Genomic DNA, 14824 nt, shown 5'->3' with positions numbered 1-14824 from the left:
GACTTTCACTCCCTACTCCATCCGCTAGCAGCAGAATACGTAATGTCATCCTCCAACTTTACGATTCTTGGAGATTTCAACATGCACTTTGATAATATCAATGACGGCACCACTAGGGAGCTAGTCGGAAGCCTGGCTGCGATTCAACTGGAGCAACTAATCCAGTCTCCTACCCACGACAAGGGCCACCTGCTTGACCCGGTCTTCACTAATTGCCCCAACCTTTCGGTCGGCACCATCAAACATCTTCCCTGGACCGACCACTTTCTTATCCCCCTTGACTGGAAGATCCACAAATTCACTCCTCCCATTCCTACACCACGTAAAATGAGGAAATGGTCTAAGCTTCCACTGGTACAATGGTCAAATCTATTATCTGACACAAAGCCGTCTCTATCCCAAGACCCCATACTTGACAATAGCAAAGTCCACAAATGGATCGAGGACTCCATCGATTCCATTCTCCCCATGAGGAGAACCATTCTAAAAGGAGCACGAGCAACCGCTCCGTGGTATTCAGACAAGCTTAGGAAGAAAAAACAGCAGTGTAGACAATCTGAAAGAAAATGGCGCATGGGATACGACCCCGTCGAAAAAATCAGGTATAGAGAAGCCATTAGGACCTATAAACTGGAAATCAATATAGCCCAATCCATCTACTTTAGAGAGATTATGTCCGCCAAGTCCAAACCAAAAGAAATCTATCAAATAGTTAAGAGCCTTTCCAAGATCTCCGCTCCAGCCGAAAACCCCACAGATAGATGCAACGAGTTAGCTGAATTTTTTTTACCAAAAAATAAATAAAATCTATTCGTCATTCTCAACCCCTGTACCTGAACCCATAGCCACTGAACCTTGTTCTCCTACGCTGAATGAATCCCCGCGCAAGCAATGCTAAACAAATTCCCACTAATGGACTCAGACTCACTTCAATCCCTGGCCTCACAAATAGTCTGGCTCCCCCCGTCACCCTGTACCCCCCCGTATGATGAACATGGTTAGCCAAGTCATTTTCCCCACTATCTTGGAATTCCTCAACGGTTCTATATTAAAGGGCGTAGTGCCCCCAACCTGCTAACAGGCGATGGTGAGAGCACTACTCAAAAAACCTACCCTCAACCCGAATGACCCAAATAACTATCGTCCCATCTCCCTGCTACCCTGGATAGCCAAAATTTTGGAGAAACATATTAACATTCACCTCACTAAATTCCTTGAAGAGAACCAGCTTCTGGATTCCACGCAGACCGGATTCCGTCCCAAACACGGCACAGAAACAGCCCTCCTAGCCGTGACGGAGGAATCCAGGAGGATCCTGGATCAGGGGGGGATCAGTGGCAGTGGTCCTCCTGGACTTAAGCGCCGCGTTCGACACTGTCTGCCACAAAACTCTTCTTTGCCGGCTATCTCATCTGGGACTCGCCGGGGCCGCCCTTGACTGGCTGAGCTCCTTTTTGAGCGGAAGGACTTTTCAGGTCTTCGATGGCGACTCCTGCTCCACCAGTAGATCCCTGGATTGTAGGGTGCCCCAGGGATCCTCCCTAAGCCCCACGCTGTTCAATGTGTACATGAGACCGCTGGCTGGGGTTGTCCGCCAATATGGTATTAAAATCATTTCTTATGCGGACGACACCCAGCTGGTGGTCTCCCTGGCACAGAAGAACAGCGGGTCCCCTCGGGACAATCTGGCGGCCTGCATGGAAGAGGTGAGGAAATGGATGACCGCATCCTCATTAAAATTAAACGGGGATAAAACCGAGGTCATGCTCCTCGGCCCCTCCACCCTCACTGACTTCGACCGGCTATGGCCCCCTAGTTTAGGCCCTCCACCTACTCCTAAGGAGAATATTAAAAGCCTGGGAGTGTGGCTTGACAACTCACTCACTCTGAACACCCAGGCCACTAAAACTTCAGCAACTTGTTTCGGCATCATCCGGATGCTGAAGAAAATTTTGCCTCTCCTACCTTTCGAAGCCCAACAGGTGGTTATTCAGGGCCTCATCCAGTCCCGGATAGACTTTAACAACGCTCTCTATCTGGGATCCCCTGAATCCGTGCTGCAAAAACTACAGCGAATCAAAAACTGTGCTGCACGTACGCTACTTAAGATACCGAGAAGAGAATCTGCCAAAACGGGAATTCGATCACTCCATTGGCTCCCGGTGAGGGATAGAATAAAATACAAAGCCCTATGCATATCCCATCAAGCATTTCACAGAGCAAACCCAGAGATCAATCATTCTCTTCTCACTCCCTATCTCCCCGGGAAAATGCTGCGCTCATCCAACGCATTTCTAGCCACCGTACCTAGAATTAAGAGGTCAAGAGCAGGAGGCAGGGCATTCACCCTCAACGCCGCCAAATTATGGAATTCACCTCCCCTATCCCTTAGATCCAATCCCATCCTCCCTTCCTTCCGTAAGGAATTAAAAACTTTCCTGTTCAGGAGCTAATTCCCCATTGACTCCCTCAGTGAACCGGCTTTTTCTACTTAGCGCTTGGACGCCTTAGGGCAGCAGTCGCGCTTTATAAATCCCCTTTCATTTCATTTCACTGTGAACTGGCTTTTAAGGACAGGGATTCTGTTTTCAGGATCCTAGTTCTGGCGCACATTCTCTGTGTTCTTCATTTCTTTGCACTGCTGGTGTGGAAAGTCACAACACCGATGCATGTGGCTTCGACCGATGCCAACTGACGGCATGCAAGAGTACTGCTTGAAGAAAAATCTCTGGATCCAGTCTGACACCTGGGGAAAATTCCAAGGTAAGGAATCTGCAACTAGAATATGTCTCTACCAGATAATATGTTACCGAAGGTAAGTAACTTATTCGAGTTCCCTCTAATTCCCAGCACATATTGCAGAAATCCACAAAGAGCTTGAGAGGAAGTACTTTCTCAGGGCTGTGTTGGCACAGTTGATGATAGATGATATTCGAACTTGATCAGGGCACGCTCTAGTTTCTAATAACTAGTTTATTTATTATTTATCTATTTGAGATATTTATAGAGCACAACGGTCACCTGAAAGGTTAACCTGGTGCTAAGTCCACCAACCAAACCGCTGATAATGCCGAGGACATACGAGTCAGTAGGGAAAGAGCCAGGTTTTCAAAGTCTTCCTGAAACATAAGAGAGCAGCTGTATGTCTGTTAACAGCAGGGAGCTGATTCCAAATTTTGGCTGCCTTCGCCAGGAAGTGCCTTCCACCCTGTCTGTTTTTTATTTTATTTTATTTTATATATAAAGTTGTCAATACAGACGAGATTTGCTGAAAATGAACGGAGATGTATCCCTGGTACATATTTACGAAAACTGTTCTGAACGCACATGATTTCAGGAGCTTTAGATCTGGGTGTTAATGAGTAGGTTGCTAGCTGCATTGAATCAGAGACCTTCTATTATGTTGATTGCAGTGGTACCGTCACATACATATGAAGGGTTTTGGTTGATAAACTAAAGAAAAAATCAACCCACCGTGCCAGATGCTTAGCGTTGGACCTGGCCCTTTTTGCAGGGTTGTCCCCAAACTTTGTACCTTCTTTCTTCTATTTTTTTTCTGACCAGTTTTTGTTGTCTTTAGGACTCTGTGCACTTTACCTCTGCTAACCTGTGCTAAAGTTCATATACTCTTTCTAAAATGTATTGGTTGTTGGTTATCTATAATTGGCATATTTGATTTACTGGAAAGTCCATAGTATAGTGCACAGTGTGTGCCCACAGGGCCTGTAAATCAAATGTTGATAGTGTGTCTGTAGCACTGATTGTGCCACCCGCATGAGTAGCCCTGTAAATATGTCTCAGGCCTGCCATTGCAGTGTCCGTGTGTGCAGTATTAAATCCAGTTTACCTTGGCAAGTGCACCCACTCGCCAGGTCCAATCCTTCCCTTTTATTACTTGTAAAATGGGCACAAAGAAGCCCCATGGGCAGGGTATAACACATTTAAAAGGTCGGACATGTATTGGTGTGTTTTACATGACCCGATAGTGCTAAATTCAGTTTTCACTATTGCAATGTCTATCTCTACCATAGAGTAACATGGGGATTGCCTTGAAATACCTTTTCTGTGTAATGTTTCATTGGGCGCATAGAGAGATATGGAGTTTAGGGTCTCTGAACTTGAATTTGGTTTTTGAATTGTCGGTTTGAAAATAACACTTTTAGAAAGTGGACATTTTTTTTGTTGCTTAAACATTTTGTGCCTCTGCTTGTCTGCTGGAATAGACGTCTAGTTCAGTATGACTGTTGGGCTGTTTGTGCATTCACTCCAGACAGTCATTCAAAGAGAGTTGAGGTGTGCCCTGCATACTCTGATGGACCATCACCAGGCTGATTGGTCTTCCTGAGCTAGAGTAGTGAGAGGAGCTGACACTTGCACCTGAATAGGGCTGTGCCTGTCCTTACACCAAGCAGTGTCCAACCCCCTGAAGTGTGTTTGGGGCCAGGGCTGGGAAAAGCAGTCTAGTCCACTATAAAGACTACTTTGAAGATTGCCTAGTTCAAAGACAGAAATGGGTATAAGTACTGGAAATCTGACACCTCATAATTAGAACATATCTGGACTGAAGACATTCTGCCAGGAAGAAGAGCTGGATGTTGTAGGAGGGAGTGCCACTCTGTTTTGTTGTACAAGCCTGATGCTTCTGTCCTGTGATTAAAAGGTTTGGTCTTTGATTTCTACATCCTGCTTTCCAAGGTTCTGCAGTCGCTTGATAGAAGCTTGCTGGGAAGTCTCTGGGACATCAAAGACTTCACCTGCTAGCACCTGGCTTGCCAAGTGGTGCAAAATCCAGTTTCCTGGGTCCTTGAAAGTGAGCTCTGCTGCAACCAAGAAGAAACTAAGCACATAGACTCCAGAATGACTTTGGAACCGGTGCTGCTCTCTCTGACTCTGCGTCACTGCCTGTGCCAGAGCCGTGGTCCCTGTTGAGTGCAACTACTGCGACCTGCAACACATTCGATGCTGCTGCAGTGCCTCTGAGGTCCTGCCACAGTGCGAGTCTTAAGTGCTGTCACTGAGGTCTGTGATACCAGACTCGGACTCCACTGTGGCCTGTGGTGTTAACAACACTGCAAAGTTGATGCCTCACATCTTAACTTCTGTATTTATTAGCCTCCCCCTGTCGTAAGGACAGACGTCTCGCCACCGCCACATCACCTCCCTACAACAGTAAGGAACCGGTGTCTCACTTCCCAGGTGGCAGTAAGGAACTGATGTCGCAATGACTCCAGCAATGCCTCATGTCCCCGACTCCATGCACTGTCTTTATTTCCTCATTGTTTTCCAAGGTACTGTATCTGGGAGTCTGTGAGAGTCTGTGACTGGACCACACTCCCTTGTGACTGGCGTCAGATTGTTGGAAATGAGTCCGTCAAGACGCTATAATGGCCCCTGTTGGAGCTATCTAGTGTTATACTAAGATTTTATCTTTGAAAGTTCTTATCTTTCTTGTGTATGTATGATTTTTGTCGTTTGACCTTGTTTTAGTCAGATAAATATTGGCTATTTTTCTTTACTGGCGTGGAGTACTTTTGTGGTGTTTTCGGGGTGTGTGAAAACTTTACACATTGCCTCTGAGATGAGCCTATCTGGTTGAGTGAAGCTACCAAGGGGAAGAGCAGGGGGTTATCTTAGATGTGTGACTCCCTTACCTTGACTAGAGTGATGATCCCTACTTATGCAAGATGCAAACTACTGCCAACTAAAGACCACATTTCTAATAGTTTAGGAATTGATTTACAGCTCAAGATAATAGGTTGCCCTGTGTGATTTTTGTGTACTTTTGGCAAGGCGTTAATAGCTGAAAAAGTGTTCTTGCGTTGATTAAATATATATATATATATATATATATATATATATATATATATATATATATATATATATATATATATATATATATATAATTTTTTTAATCAACTTCAAAGTTCAGTCTTGGTAGTTGAGGACATCATCTTTTTTTATGGATGTTGTTTGCTCTGTTAAGTAGTACTATGCCACCATCTTGATCTGATGGTTTTGTGATCATGTCAGTAATGGACTGGAAATTAAGGAGCAGTATGTTCCACTTTATACAGATTGTCGCTTGAACTTTTATTTTTTAAATAGTAGCTCACTATTGTAAGAACACTGTTTTCCAAGGTGACTTTGTCTTTGCTGATCATGTTACTTGTGGGGAAAACTTTCGAAGGATTGTGTAGGCCAGTAGTATTGTAAATTGGTCTCAGGGGACTTCGATCATTGCATTGGTTGCCTGTTCACAAGAATGCCCTTTTTAAAACTCTGGTTTTCAGTTCTTTCCATGCTACTAACATCATATATCTATTTGATCATTTATTTCATTTTATAGGACCTAAGTGGCTCTCAAATTTCCAATTGTAATCCATTTCACCATCCCACTTTTAGGTTGAAATCCAAATCTTTATCTGCTTAGACCTGGAATGAGCTTCCTGCTTCTCTTCAACTCATGGTTAATGAAGCCGCTTTTAAGAAGAGTTTGAAAACGTTGTTGTACATTGCCCCTGATGAACTGTGTGGTCGTCAAATTTCATTTCTTACTTAGGGATGTTTTCTGTTTTCTTTCTGGTGGTTTTGATAATTAATTGTTAACTACTCCTTTATAATCTTGTGAGGCAATATGTGCTTAAGGCAGATGTATCAGAAACACTTGATATTCTTCTATCCTGTTTTTAAATAAGTCATTCCTATGTGTAGGTACAAATGACAAACCTCCACTAAGTGGTTTTGCATTTCGTTCAAAGGATGAAAGGAAAGATTTAAAATGAGCATCACAAATCATCTGTCTACCATTCAGAATATTTTTTGCAGGTCAGTTCTTTCGCAGAAAGTTTACAGGTTCTTGTGCCAGCCTCTATGACCTCGTCTGCACTGTGGATGTTGGGAAGAGCCTGTCTGGCATAAAAAAGAAATAATTCCTACAGGAAGTGGATAACTCTTCACTATAAGCTAAGGCTTGAAAATTAGTTGAATTATAGTTGCTGTCAATGTTGGATGCTGTATCTGAAAGTCTCTCTTTTTTTTTTTTCTTCTCTTGTTACTTTCTATTATCCTCGTGTCGGAGTCGAAAACTTTGATATTCTCTGATTATACTATTAAAATCGGTTGTTTGGTATTGCAAGACTTCTTGGTCTGAGTGATTTGGTATCTCATCTATAGGTGATGAATCAACAGTTATAAGTATCTATCAGTAGAATAAGTTAAATCTCTTCTGTGATGCCCTTTCTGGTGGATACTGTATCTGACTACTGATTTCTCACTGCCTTCCTAGCTCCCTGTTCTGTGGAGTGGTCTCCTTTTCCTAACTAAAAATTTCTCAAATTAGGAATTTGCTAACTGGTATATTTCGTTGTTTGTGCTCTGCGTCGGAGGTTATGGAAAGAAACAAAAACATGCCTGCATGCAGGGGTGGTGCTTATATACAGCTCACCTCCTTCACTTCTTGAGTGGAATGAAGTAAAAGTAGAGTGGCATAATACCGTCTAGTGTTAGTGGAGAACAGATTTAAAAGTGTCTAGATTTTGTCTGGTACTATTTGAATATCCTCTGGTTAGCGTGTCCTCCAGAAAGAGCTTTGCTGAAGGTAACTTGTTCTGCTTGGCCTTCTCGTGCAATTGACCATTACTACTGACTTCTCACAGTTGAGTATGCACCTCAGTCACATCTTTCCATGGCATATAGACTCCACACACCATGGCTGTCACATCAGTTATATTAAACTCCTGGCAGGTCCATCTAGCCCTCAGAACCTTCCTCAAGTTCTACCAGGGGAAAACAAAAGGCAGACAACCCTTTTGTACATTAAGGGAGGGAGTTGTTGGCTCATTTCCCATAACTGTCTGGACTGGTAATGCATCCAAGAGCGGCATCTTCAGCTACAAGTCCTTCCATTGGGGGCACCCGTGGCATTGACCTTGTTGCCACCCAGCAGACACAAAATGCAAACCTTTGCCTTCAAGTACTCATATGCACAGTGCATGGGCAATGCAGTATGAAAAAAAATGGTCACAGATATTTATCTGTGCTTCCTCCTCTGTCAATACATATGTGTCAAGGGAGACGAGTTTGGAGCCCATGACATTAATGTTAGTAGTGTCAAAAACAATTGATAACCCAGATTCTTCATTAATCCTGTGAGAGGTGAGACATTTGTTGTGGGGGGAGAGGGAAATAGATGAATATAGGATACCTCCTCACAATCTGAGACTGCCATACTTAAGATATCCTACATCCACATTTTTTCAGTCGATTCTCTGACTGTGTAACTATACAAGTGCCAGTGACCCAGTATTTCCTTTGGACCCTCACACACACTATTGGTATTGTGCTTCATCATTAAGTCTCTTCCTGGTCCCTATAAACCAGGATAGGTTCTACCATATTGAATGTATCACTTAGGATAATGGGTCTACTGTGGTAATGACAAAAATACCTAAAGGTTACCTTGGTACCCCTTCAGTGGTTCTGGTATGGTGAAAAGCAGATATTATATGAGTAAAGGGTTACTTATTGTCTCACCCAAATGATCAGTCAACATGTTTCAGTCCTTCACGGTTAGGCCTCTTTGGATCCAGGGCTTTTTCAGGACTTAAATAGATGTGCTGTAGCTTTTATTTCCAGGCATCAAGTCCTATCTAGCTAGAGTAATGGTAAACTCAATATGTAATGTTGAACTTACTCACCAGATCTATTTGGCACACTTGTGTTTTTACTGCAAATCATAGGTCCTTGCCCCTGTTGGTATCTTTTAATACTTGAATGGGACAAGTAAGGAATCTTTATCTTGAAGTCTCTATCAAATAAATAAGTTTCTCACCTTCAGTAACACCGCATCTGGTGGAGTGTCTATTTAGCCACAGATTCCTTACCAACCCTCCTACCCTCTCTCTTCTGCGAGGTGTACTCCTCCACCTAAAAAGGTTCTTGTAGGTATTTAGAATTCACAGACTGGTCATTAACCTGCTGTGGTTCTGCATTTCCGGCCTGGAAAAATCACAAACTGAAGTCAGCAGGCTGGGATGGTGTCTATTTAGGCACGTCACATCCTGGGCGGACCACGGCTACGATTCAGAGCTGTTTGACACAAACTACAGTCATGTAGGGCTACTGTGTGAGGTGTTCCACATCCATTGCGACCCCTGGGAATATTTCGTAAGGAATCTGGGACTAGATAGTATCTACCAGATAAGTTGTTACTGAAGGTGAGTAACTTGTTCATTTATTTTCCCTATGAGCTTAAGATGGTCTTTTTCCTACTCATTTTCTCTTTTGTTAAGCATAAGCTTTGTTAAACTCCTTCTTTCTTTGAATGCGACTCCTTGACTGATGGTTTTCTGGCGTGCCACAGAAGTGTAGTGAGCTAGAGTGGAGTATACTTTTAAAGTAATAGTCTTCAGTCTTGAAATAGTTTTGTTCAGACTACAATATTTACCTGTATGCTTTGTTGGGATTTCACTTGAAGCAGGAGGGGTACCCTATGATATTTCTTGTCAACCTTCAGATTTCCATGTCCAAGTCTTTGAATTATTGTTTGGACAAGGGATTTGTGATTGAGCAGTTCAGTTGGTAATGGTGATGGGACCACCATTGGATTTATTTAATTTTGATTTCATAATTTAGTACTGTCAACAAAGGCTTCATGATAATAGCGAAGGGGTAAGGGCATTGCATACTCAGAAAGAAAGGGAGAGTACACAGTTGGGGGAAAATGAGTTATTGCATACCAACTGCAAGTCTAGCAAAAAGAAATGTACTTGACTTTTGAGAGCAGGGCTTTTCCATTTATTTTTTGGCCCTTTCCATTGGTAAATCTAGGCTCTGTTTATTGGTTATCACGAACTGTACATGTAACTTAAATCAACTGAATTTTCCTTTTCAAGCAAATTCAAACCAGTTTTCAGCTGCTCTTGTTTCATTTTTTTTGTTCAAAATATACATTGTTCATCTTGTCATTACAGCTTGTTAGTATTTTTTTTTTCAGAGATTTTAAAGACTTGTATTGTTGTATTGTACTATCTTTACAGCTTGATTATACGCCACACACTGCAGATTGGACAAAAGAGACACGAGGATTGCCGTTGACAAGTGCTAAGTCGTTGGACAATTGGCTGTTGATCTATACTCGAAGGAACTATGAAGCTGCAAACACATTGGTGCAGAATCTTTTCAAGGTTACCCCCTCAATGGGCATCAAAATGAACAAAGCAATCATGTAAGCATATCTGACTGTACATCGTTCTGATAGTCCTGTGAGGTTCTGTGTATTGAGTTGAATTAGTTTATCATAATGTTTGAAAGTATTTTAAGAACACATTCTGTTTTAACACTTGTTTGTTTTTCTTGTACTTTGATTTAGTTTAACATTTAAAAAGTGGTGAAGAACTCAGATGAGATGTTAGGGTTACTGTGTTTTACTCTTTCAAAAGCTGAATGCTGTGACTAAAGCATACTTTTCTTTTTATTTTTTATTTTAAAGTAAAGCGGTTTCCATTCTGTACAAAAAGATTTTCATCAGAGTTCAATATATATTTAGGCCTAAAGTGAGATTTTTTCCTACTGTATTTGGGAATTTCAGATTTGGTCATTTTTTTTTAAATGCATTTGTCTTTCCCTTGAAGACCTTCAGACAGAAGCCTCAAGAGTTGTGCACCTCCGGAGCTGTTCATGCCCCAGATCTTTGCATTTGCTAATCTACGCTTTCTGGTGAATACTACTTTCCACAAATTCCTCAGGCTCCAGACTGGACCCTGAAACATTTCCTGAGCTTTACCTCTTCTGTCCTCCCAGGTGGCACCAAGCTGCCTGAGCCATAACTATGCAGGCTCAAGGTACATAAAGTGCGAGCAAGCCTGCTGGAATTGGGTTATGTTTTTAAGTGCCTCATTGACTTGTACCCAAATGTCTTTTTAGTTCTTAACCAGTGAAATTCCTCTCTATTAAGGGCAAGTAATCCAGTCTCCTAAGATTTGATGGTTCAACATGTGGCTGATGCCTGAAGATGTTCTTGTTGGACTCGTACAACATCTGCATTTGGTGTCTGAAAATACCCCTTGGCATGTGACTTGTGTTCATCTCTGCACCTGAAGACCATCCAAGTCAGGTCAAATACTTGGTCTCTTCAGGATGGCCCCGTTATCCACTGGTCCAGTTCAAAAGTGTGCACCCATGGTTTTTGGCGATTTCTGTTTCTTGCCTACCTTCTCCCCACTTCACTCTTCCTCAGACTTGCATCTTTGCTTAGCATCAAACAAATCCAGTGTCTGCCAGGGTGCCAACCTGTGTGTGCTTGGCGCCATCTATGACGCGGTTGTTTGCACCAATCTCGTAACCGATATTGGCAAGAGAAAGCATTTGGACCTGCCTCAGTGTAGCTTCTTTGCTAGAGCCTCTCCCTGGTGCTCGAAGACTTACATGCATTGAGGAACTTTGCTAGATCTGACTCCGATGCTCCCGTCACGTTCAACAAATTTGGAGATGATCAAAGCACAGTTTGATCATTCAGCTAATGAATAATGGAGCTCCCTGCCCTGCTCTCTGGACTTCAATCATTCGACCAGGAACAGGATGTGCTCTCTAGAACGTGCTTTAATTTTGGAGTCAAACGTTTTTGCATTGGTGAACAAGGGAGCCATAACACTGGTCTTTGGGGACTCAAGGGGCACTTTGATTTTATGCCCTTTACTTTTGCTTTGTTATACGGTTTCCCAAAAAAAAAAGTATGACTGCATTTTTGGACAAGAGAACTTTGACAGGGACTGAGTCAGTCTCCACCAACAGGAAATGTCGGCCCAATTCTTGGGTAGCTCACACTTCCTCATCCGAACCCTTAACTTTTCGAAGGTAAAAGATATATTTCTTTTAAATATATTTATTTATTCATTTTATAATAAACAAAGAGCATACAACAGATATCAACAAAGAAAGGTCCTGCAGAACATAATTACATAGACATACATTAGTCCCATCCTAATGCAGGGGCTCAATCCTAACACCAACAGCACCAGCGCGAAACGCAGCCAGTGTATAGCTTGGGATATCTCCAACCCATCAGAGGGGCTCAAACCATTGCGGTGTACACATTCCAAAACGTGAATCCAGGGGCGTGCGACTAGAACTAAACATCTTAGGGACAAGAAGCAGTACAGAGTCACCAAAGTCTAAGAAAGAGAGAGGGATAAGGCAGACATAGAAGGGTCACAGAGCGCCCCCCATGCAATCAGTTACATACTGCAGTCACACCACAGGAGGAGAGCAACGGAGGCAAGAGTACACAGCACGTGAACATCCATACATTTCAAAGGGAACCGCACTATAAGGACTCCAGAAAGGAGCGCAGCGGAGCCCAGATATCCCTAGGCCGAGATCCCTCAGGAGCTAGCTCCCAAAAAAGCATCAATTGTTCTTGACAAAAGGAGGCGTCCCGCAGCCAGTCAGAGCCGCAAGGGGCCCGGCCCTGACCCCAGCACATTGCAACTCTGCGCTTAGCCAACAGGAGGAGCAGGCCCACCAGTTTCCTGTATGCCAGCCGCACCCCATCAACACAGCCAAGCAGCGCCATTCTAGGAGAGATGGGCAGCTCCAAACCAGTCATCTTCTCAATCATCTGTATTACTTCCGTCCAGAAGGCATGGAGAACGGCACACTCCGACGCAAGGTGGAAAAAGCCAGCATCAGGGGCACCGTATCGCTCACAGCACGCATCAGCTCTCAGGCCCATGGAACATAGGCTTTGTGGGGTACAATACATACTGTGTAGAACCTTGAAGTGAATCAGACGCAGCCTGTAATTGGGCGACAAGACTCGCATGTGCTCACAGCATTTCCGCCACACCTCCTCAGAAATAGGCTCGCCAACATCGCCTCCCAGCGCGCCCTGGACAAACACACCACGCCACTGTGCTGACCCTGCATTCATTTGTACAGTTTAGTGATGAGCTTACGCGGCGACTGAGCGCAGCACAATACCTCTAAAGCCTGACACACCAAAGAAGTTCCCGGGGGGCCAGAAAAGCGGGCACGCACATGGCACATACACGCAGAAAGTACAGCCGCTGCAGTGCAGTAGCGCCCTCGTCGTGCAGAGCATCCCCAGGTGATATCGGACGCCCATCAACAAACCAGTCACCCAAGTCAGTTAAATTCACCGTCTGAAGAAATTTGCGTAGCCTCACATCACGAAACATCTCCGTGACATAAAGAACTGGCAACGAGGGGGCGAATGGCGTACTCACTCCAGAACAATTCAATAGGGCCGTCCAAGCGCGCGATGTACACGCCACTGTGTCAATTCAGAGTGCCCTGGACCGGGCGGGGTTACCAAGGACACGGGTCAAGCCATCCGGCCACACCGCGTCGCTCTCAGGAGCAAGATGGGGTAAATATCGAATCGGGCGTAGCCAGTAATACGCAAAGTGAGCCTTTGTACTTAGTAATATAGTTCCATGTCAGGTGCGGCAAGGCCCCCCAGCGCAAGCGGTAACGTCAGCTTCTCCCAGGCGATTCTAGTTTGCCTGCCAGCCCAGGCCAGACGGATCAAGGCAGAGCAAAGACATTGCAAAAAGCTCACCGGAAGAGGGAGATTAACAAACAAGTACAAGAATTTGGGCAAGACCACCATTTTAGCAATGGCGATACGCCAAGTCAGCGAGAGTGGCAGTGAGCGCCAAGCCTCTACTTTGTCCTCCAGCCACGATAGAGCCTTGCCATAATTGGCCCTCCAGAGAGTCTCCACATCGCCGCTCAGCCAAACTCCCAAATATCGTACAGGACCACATGACCATACAATTGGATACCGAGAAGGGAAGTTCACAGTGCCCGCAGACAAAGGCAACACCACTGATTTAGACCAATTGATCGCGATTCCTGAGAAGGTACCTGTAAGGAAATGGCTCCCTGTTGCAGTTACACCCCACTTTTTGCCTGATACTGATGCTGACTTGACTGAGAAGTGTGCTGCTAACCAGGCCCCAGCTCCAGTGTTCTTTCACTTAAAATGTACCATTGTTTCCACAAGTGGCACACCCCTGGCACACAGATAAGTCCCTTGTAAAAGGTACCAGTGGTACCAAGGGCCCTGTGACCAGGGAAGGTCTCTAAGGGCTGCAGCATGTGTTGTGCCACCCTTAGGGACCCCTCACCTAACACATGCACACTGCCTTTGCAGATTGTGTGTGCTGGTGGGGAGAAAAAGGCAAAGTCGACATGGCGTCCCCCTCAGGATCCCATGCCCACAAAATACTGCCTATGGCATAGGTAAGTCACCCCTCTAGCAAGCCTTACAGCCCTAAGGCAGGGTGCACTATACCACAGGTGAGGGCATAGCTGCATGAGCAATATGCCCCTACAGTGTCTAAGTCCATTCTTAGACATTGTATGTGCAGTGTGGCAATATTAAGTATATGGTCTGGGAGTTTTTCAAAAACGAACTCCACAGCTCCATAATGGCTACATTGAATACTGGGAAGTTTGGTATCAAACTTCTCAGAATAATAAACCCACACTGATGCCTGTTGGAGATGACCCCCTGTATTTTACCCGATCCTTCAGTGCAGGACTGACTGGCTCGTGCCAGCCTGCTGCTGAGAGATGAGTTTCTGACCCCCTAGGGTGAGAGCCTTTGTGCTCTCTGAGGAAAGAAACAAAGCCTGCACTGGGTGGAGGTACTTAACACCTCCCCCCTGCAGGAACTGTAACACCTAGCAGTGAGCCTCAAAGGATCAGGCTTTGTGTTACAATGCCCCAGGGCACTCCAGCTAGTGGAGCTGCCCGCCCCCTGGATACAGCCCCCAATTTTGGTGGCAAGTCCAGGGGA

The 14824-nt window shown here is 44.4% G+C and overlaps 1 protein-coding gene across 2 annotated transcripts in view; it reads left to right on the top strand.

Moving 5' to 3' along the window:
* The window catches only part of PIWIL1 (piwi like RNA-mediated gene silencing 1), a 1338982-nt gene that overhangs the window by 809165 nt on the left and 514993 nt on the right, over positions 1 to 14824 (top strand). For both annotated transcript variants that reach the window (XM_069215364.1, XM_069215365.1), the window contains exon 13: positions 10038 to 10225. In XM_069215364.1, coding sequence (XP_069071465.1) covers positions 10038 to 10225 — 188 coding nt within the window. The remainder of the gene's footprint in view (positions 1 to 10037; positions 10226 to 14824) is intronic.

The sequence above is a fragment of the Pleurodeles waltl genome, chromosome 11 (genome assembly GCF_031143425.1).
Source record: "Pleurodeles waltl isolate 20211129_DDA chromosome 11, aPleWal1.hap1.20221129, whole genome shotgun sequence".
Lineage (NCBI taxonomy): Eukaryota > Metazoa > Chordata > Amphibia > Caudata > Salamandridae > Pleurodeles > Pleurodeles waltl.
Note: the sequence above shows the minus strand (reverse complement) of the source record. Positions and strands in the feature narration are given on the sequence as shown.